Source organism: Salvia splendens, chromosome 15, assembly GCF_004379255.2.
Source record: "Salvia splendens isolate huo1 chromosome 15, SspV2, whole genome shotgun sequence".
In the NCBI taxonomy this organism is placed as follows: domain Eukaryota; kingdom Viridiplantae; phylum Streptophyta; class Magnoliopsida; order Lamiales; family Lamiaceae; genus Salvia; species Salvia splendens.
In genome coordinates this window covers 17,574,846-17,582,244 of record NC_056046.1, presented here as the reverse complement: position 1 = coordinate 17,582,244, position 7,399 = coordinate 17,574,846, and the positions used below count along the sequence as shown (strand labels likewise).

The following is a 7,399-nucleotide window of genomic DNA, read 5'->3' as shown; positions in this document are numbered from 1 at the left end:
TCTCGATGACTAGGTCGATTTGATCTTTGGGGACGAATACTTTGATCTTGGGCTATTCCTTTGGCCCGATCACCACGAGAAGAAGACATAATGCAAAATGAAAGTAGTACGGAATATGGAGTATTGAATAAATGGTCAATTACGAACACAACAACAAATATAGTAGTAAACAACTTGAGCAATTAGAGAGAATGAGGATAGAGAATAGAGAAATTGTGATTGAGAATGAAATCCTTGTTAGCACAAGAATGATGTGAGTAAAAATGATGGAGGAAGTGCGGTATTTATAGGAGTAAAATTGGAAGAAATAAAAAAAATATAAAAAATAAAAAATTTCAAATTTCGGTCGGTTTACCGCCAGAAACAGCAGTTTCGGACTGAACGTCCACGGCTTCTGACAGAAACCGGCGGTTTCTGACCGGTTTTCAGGCCTATACACTGCCACCTATACGCTGCCACCTGAAAAAGGTGCCGAACCGTCGTAAACCGCTGGTTTTCTGCACACCTAGCCTGAAAACCTACGCTCTAGCCAGAATCCTACCGTTGGAACCGCTGAACCGGCGATTTTAAACCGCCGGTTCCGATTCACATTTTTTTTAACCTGAACCGGCCCGCTTGAACCTCCGAATCGCCATCCGGTTCGAACCGCCAGCGCCGGTTCTGGTATGTGAACTGCCGGTTAACCGACGGTCCCGTTCGGTTTGTGCATGTCTAGATAGGTGGTGAGACGGATGAGACATTTTATTCGTACAAAGGAATTGGGCCGCTTAAATCCATGTATAGACAGACATCTCCAAACAAACCCCTATCTATCCTATTCTGCATTCTCACAATGGCGTCTTCTTCCTCTCTATATTCTCTCTCTTCCGTTCTGAATCAACATCACTGCATCAACCTCCCTAAACAATGCTCAATTCTTACCCTCAGACTCTTCTCTCTCAACACATCTCGTTCTCTGTCTATCTCCAACACTCCAATCTTCGCCCGCCGCCGTGCCTCTGCCCGGAGCTCCGCCTCCGCTCTATCTCACACCATTTCCAGAAGCTTCTTGCTGTCTCCGGTTTCCGGTGGCAGTAGGTTTTCTGAGATTCCAACTCTTCATCAATTCATGCCCAAAGCCACTGCGACGGTCACCGATTCTGCTGTTTCCCATCTCCAGCTCCTGTAAGTAAAATGCGATTGATATTTTGATATGGTGAATGCTAGTGATGTTCTGAATTGAGGAGAAAATATATTCTAGGTAAAAAGCCGCTGCTATTTTACCAGTGAAGTTCAGCTTGAAATTAGGTCAATTTGAAACGATTTTATCAGTGAAGTCCAGTAAGTTAAATGCGATTGAAATTTTGATATGGTAAATGCTAATGATGTTGTGAAATGAGGAGAAAATATATTCTAGGTAAATTGCACTGCTATTTTATCAGTGAAGTTCAGCTGTCAATCTGAATCGATGAACATAAATAACATGTGTAAAATGAAATAAAAATTATGAAAGAGGAAGAGACAATGTCGAGCATGGCAAAGTTAGGAACAAAAATGGAACTGAGTGTATGATCTATAGGGAGAGATAACCAGAAGGTTCAATAATTATGAGTGTAACCTCGCTACTCATTAGTTTTTTTTTCTATTTGCCTTTTGATTAACTCTGTAAGATATCTTAGGAGCTGTTCTGTTTTTTGTTGCATTATACAATTCAGGAACTTTTGTGCTTAATTTAATTGTCTTAATTTATCCAGCTCAAACACTGAGTCTGATGTTCTTCCGAAAGGACGTATATACCATGAAACTTATGGATGCCAAATGAATGTCAATGATATGGAGATTGTGCTGTCTATCATGAAGAATGCTGGATATAGTGAAGTTGCTGAAGTTCCTGAGAGTGCAGAGATTATATTCATAAATACGTGTGCGATAAGAGACAATGCAGAACAGAAGGTGTGGCAAAGACTTAATTATTTTTGGTTTCTTAAGAGGCAGTGGAAAAGTAATGTTGCCACAGGAAGATCACAGTCCCTGCATCCTCCAAAAGTTGTTGTCTTGGGATGTATGGCTGAGAGGCTCAAGGATAAAATATTGGATTCAGATAAGATGGTTGATGTTGTATGCGGGCCGGATGCTTATCGGGACTTGCCACGGCTGTTAGAAGAAGTGGACTCAGGCCAGAAAGGGATCAACACACTTCTCTCGCTTGAAGAAACTTATGCTGATATCAATCCAGTGCGTATCTCAAAGAATTCAATAAGTGCATTTGTCTCTGTTATGAGGGGTTGCAATAATATGTGCTCATTTTGCATTGTTCCCTTCACTAGGGGCCGAGAGAGATCACGCCCTGTGGAATCCATTGTTAGGGAGGTGGCTGAACTTTGGAAGGAAGGAGTCAAAGAAGTAACTCTTCTTGGGCAAAATGTGAACAGTTACAATGATACGTCTGGTGTTGAAGAAGTTGAATCCGGTGGGAACTGGAAGTACAGTGATGGTTTTTCTAGCAGGTGCAAAGTGAAGAATATGGGTTTACGCTTTGCTGATCTGCTCGACACACTTGCAACTGAATTTCCAGATATGAGATTCAGATACACTTCCCCTCACCCTAAAGATTTTCCTGATGAACTATTGTATGTCATGCGAGACAGATACAATGTCTGCAAAAGCATCCATTTGCCTGCACAATCTGGAAGCAGTACAGTACTGGAAAGCATGCGCAGGGGGTATACCCGCGAAGCATACTTGGATCTTGTTAAACACATACGCACTATAATTCCTGATATTGGGATAAGCAGCGACTTCATATGTGGTAAGTCTTTTTACCATTTAGTTCGTTTTCCTCAATTCTTAGGCTGTATTGGTGAAATTGAAAGAGATTACGAGGATACTTTAAGTCTCTACTATGTGGATTTGTTCTTGTGTAGGAATGCAATATTTTGTCGACTTGTATTAGACATTTAAACCACTTCTTTATTAACTCTTCTCGATCACACTCCTAGGATTTTGTGGGGAAACTGAGGAGGATCACGAGGATACTTTATGCCTCGTGACTGCTGTTGGCTACGACATGGCATACATGTTTGCTTACAGCATGAGGGAGAAAACACACGCCCACAGAAACTATGCTGACGATGTTCCTGATGATGTAAAGCAGAGGAGATTAACAGAGCTTATCGCAGCTTTCCGGGAGAGCACAGGTCAGTGTTTCGATGCCCAAGTTGGCTCGGTCCAACTCGTGTTAGTTGAAGGGCCCAACAAGAGAGCCCCTGACACAGAGCTCACCGGGAAGAGTGATAGAGGCCACAGGGTATCATTTGCCATTCTTCCAGTTCCAGATAGAAGTGATAATGGTGTTAAAAGGAACCCAAAAGTTGGTGACTTCGTGGAAGTTCACATACTAAAATCTACAAGGGCATCACTTCACGGACAAGCACAAGCCATCACAACGTTGAGCTCGTTTCATGCTGATACGCGTGGAGAACCTCTTGCTTGTCTCAATGGAGCCTAGGATCGCTGTCAATGAGCCTTTCTCGCACCGGTATTCCTTAATTGACGCTTTTGCCTATCATTTACTGTACGTTTCTCAATGATGAGGTTGCATCTTAAGCCACTCATGTTATAATTATGTAGATATATAGTCAGATAGATACTACATTAGGCATTTTAAATGAGTACTTGCAGTAATACTACAAAGTTTGAAACTTAGGATCTCTGTGATACTCTGTGATCAATGGTGGCAGCTAAACTTGTTTTCATTCTGGAATTTAATCAAGATTTGTTTGGAGAAATATGTATTATATAGTTGATAAACTATTTGGTTTGCACAAAAATTGGTGTTTTTCCAACAAAATTGCAAATATCATATTGAAATGTGAGTTTGGATTTGGATCTAAATTCAAATTATTAGTCCATTTGATAATGCTTTGAGCACTATGGGATATCATCTCAGTTTTGGGCTTTTCTTTTAATTACTAGGTGATCCAAAATTCTAACCCAATTTGGTCTCAACTCTCAAGGGACACGTGACAACACAAAAGCCTTAATTCCCAATTTCTCATATTATTATGAGTTTCATAAAAAATGGTAAATTCAATTTCTTTTTTGTTTTTTGTGAAGTGAATCATACTGGGATATGTAGGGTATAAAATTGCTTTAATTTTGTTATTTCGCTAATGTTTATTTATTCTAAAATTTGAGGCACTACCGATAACAGCATCGACTTTACTTTACCTTTAATTCTATAGTAGTAGTATATTAATAGTATTATCGTAAACTTAGGCTAAGCACCACTAACTATAATAATCGCTCCACTTACTATAATCATCACACATTCATCACTTTCTGCAGCAAATGGTGACTGTAATGATTTTCTTTTAATTTTTAATGTATTATACTAGCTCGCAATGTCGACTAAAAATATACTCCACTTTGTAACACAAATTTTAGTAAGAGCATCCACAATAGCGCCTAGCGCACCGCCTAGCCGAGCGCCGGCGCTAGGCGGTGCACTAGGCGATCTATTGCAGCCGCCTAGCAGATTTCGCGAAAAAAAACTGCCTAGCGCTCGGCGGTTCCGCGGCGCTAGGCGGTGCGCTAGGCACTATTGCAGCGTCCGGATCGCCTAGCGCACCGCCTAGCGCGAATTTTTAATTTTTTTTTCCGAAACACTATATATACGCGACTTGCCTGTCATTTTCATTCGCACCACTTGTATTAACGAGTACTCTCTCTATCTAAATTTCTGTACAAGATCAATAACGGTAAATGGATCTCAACAACGAGCCTACTTCAGGGAGTAGTGGATCTCAAACTCCCCCGATCCCCGTGGGAGGTGGATGGAGTCAGATGCACCCATACTACAACATGTACCCGTGGCAGCAGATGATGCCCGGGATACCAGCGGGGGAGAGTCCGCCGGGGGCGTTTCCGGCGACGTCGGGGTGGGCACCCAGTGTCCAGATGCCGGGGTGGGCACCATGCAGATGATGCACGGGGGGTACCGGCGACGCAGGGGACGCCCGCGACACAGGGGACGCCGGGGGACGTCTATCGCCCCAGTTTTGATTTTTCGACCGGTTCGAGCTAACTTGGGTAGCCCCGTCCACGACCCAAGTAGTTCCCAATGCCGGCCGCAAGAAAGGAAACAGGCGACGACCAACCGCCGTCGCGCCGCGACCCTAGCCGCACCGCGAGATCCCGCTCCCGCTCCCGCTCCCTTTGTGCCGCTTCCACCCCCCACCAACTCGTTGTGGGCCATTTTGGCATAAGCCAATATGGCCGATATGTCTCGGATGACTCCTGAGCAACTTGATTCACATTTCGCAATGATACGAGTTCTCCGACAAACATTGGGGATACCGCCATCGGGTTAGTCTTCTTTAAATTTCTACGGATGTATTTTTTAGGTTTTAATTATGTAGTAATTTTTTATTTGCAGGATTTTAATTATGTAATTTTTATTTTTTAGGATTTTAAGTATGAAATTTTATTTTTTAGGGTTTAATTATGTAATATTTAATAGTAGTTTGGGTATTTTTAATGTATTTTAATATTGTGGAAATGTTTTTAGTAATTGAAGTATTTAAATTGAAAAATAGAATGATGGGACCCCTGAGCATGCTCTTGCGGAAGAGCATGGATGTGAGTGTTGTGCTATTGCGGAAGAGCAAGGAGTAAAAAATGAATAAATTTGGGTCCGGGCCCACATCCATGCTCTTGAGCATGGATGTGGATGCTCTAACTAAACTATTTGGATTTACTGATTTAAGATTGACGACCTTAATGTGTAATCTAATTTGTGTCAGAGCAATATTTATGTAACTCGTTCTAGTTAAGCATGAACTGTGCTAGAACATCGTAATTGTGGTTTGTGTAAATCATAACTGTGAAAACATATCCCTGAAATTCCATTTGTATCTATATATTTTTCTCAAATATTCAATCTGCAACTGTTTATTGCTTTCTTTAATTATTTTTATTTACTGTTTTCTTTAGTGATCAAAACAACCATCGTGTCTCCAAATAGTAATTGAAGAATAATGTTAGATAGTAAATCTGTGATAGCATTTTTTGAGTTCGAAAACTCTATACTTAAATTATTATTAGTGAAGAATGTGAAATCACAGAGAAAATAATCTAAAATTAGAAAGTGCATACTAGTATTTCTTTAGTCTAATATGATGGTTTCATGAAAATAAAATACTCCGTATAATATTATGTATTAGAGCATCTGCAACTGACATCGAGAGGCCCGCATTGCCTGCTGCAGCTCAACAAGCGGTGATAGTGTCACGACCACATCTCCCTAGTCAAAGAAAGTGTAGCTTTCCGCGACTAAAACATACTGAAACTGTCTCAACTCGTCATAAGATACTTAGATCAAAGGAAAACATTGTCTGAAATGTGTTGAGGGTACAAATCATACTGAATCAGAGTAGTTATGGAACAATTGTCTTTGCTAAAAACAAGTTCTAAAATTTTGCGCAACGGAAGAGTACCAAGACAGATGTAGTATGTATGAAGACATACTACACCAGCTATCCTTCTGCTTATTTAGTCTTCTGTCCCAACACCTCCTCGGCTTCGACAACAATCAACCTGCACATTAAGGAAAACAAAATGCAGGGCTGAGTACTTGATGCACTCAGTGGGCTCATGCCGAAGATATTTTCTTTTAGTTGTCAGCCAAGCTGAGTGAACGCGGGGTTTTACTGAAAATCTATCCCGGTCACTAAAATCTGTTATTTCTTTCTGAAAATAGACTGCAGTCATTTAAACTTCTGATGATATGCCATATCAGCTGCGTGAATCGGGAATGTGGCCACATTCCACGACCACTGGGCCGGCCAACCTAGCGCTAGCTCACGACCCACGGACCGGCCAACCTAGCGCTAGCTCACGGTCCCTATGTGTACACTAGTCCGAGTAGGATTTACTGACCTACTGGGACCCGAATTCGATTTAACAGATAGGCAACCACAAAACAAAACATGGCATGACAACTCATTCAAATAATCATGTTTTCACATAAAACACGCTTTAAAAGAAAGAAGAGAAAGGCCCACCTCAATTGCTTAAACTCCTGCAAAACGGTGCTTTCCTGTCCTGAGATTACGCGTCGAGCGACGACGTTCCTTTACAAAATTTAATATACTTAAATTAGGCTTTAAGAAACTATTTATCTTGCATGAATGCATGCCTAAGCGTGTGCTTATTATTATAATTCCTGCCTTCTAAAATTAGAAGTCTTAAACCTTTAATTAAATCGGCGATTTAATTTATTCTGAGTCTGGCCAATCTGTCCGGGTATAATTATCTCCCGGATCATCTTAAGTATTTTAAAAAAATACTTTCTGTGACCATTACAGTCCGCTTAATTATTTATTGGCTTTTATTTCACTCACGGCTTATAAGTTCCTTT

The 7,399-nt window shown here is 41.0% G+C and overlaps 1 protein-coding gene across 1 annotated transcript; it reads left to right on the top strand.

Moving 5' to 3' along the window:
• The first annotated feature begins 789 nt into the window (after positions 1–789).
• Positions 790–3,767, top strand: LOC121768775 (CDK5RAP1-like protein). Its single transcript, XM_042165319.1, has 3 exons — positions 790–1,164; positions 1,734–2,788; positions 2,979–3,767. The coding sequence occupies exons 1-3, from the start codon at positions 833–835 to the stop codon at positions 3,485–3,487; spliced, it is 1,896 nt and encodes a 631-aa protein (XP_042021253.1). The 5' UTR covers positions 790–832; the 3' UTR covers positions 3,488–3,767.
• The last annotated feature ends 3,632 nt before the right edge of the window (positions 3,768–7,399 follow it).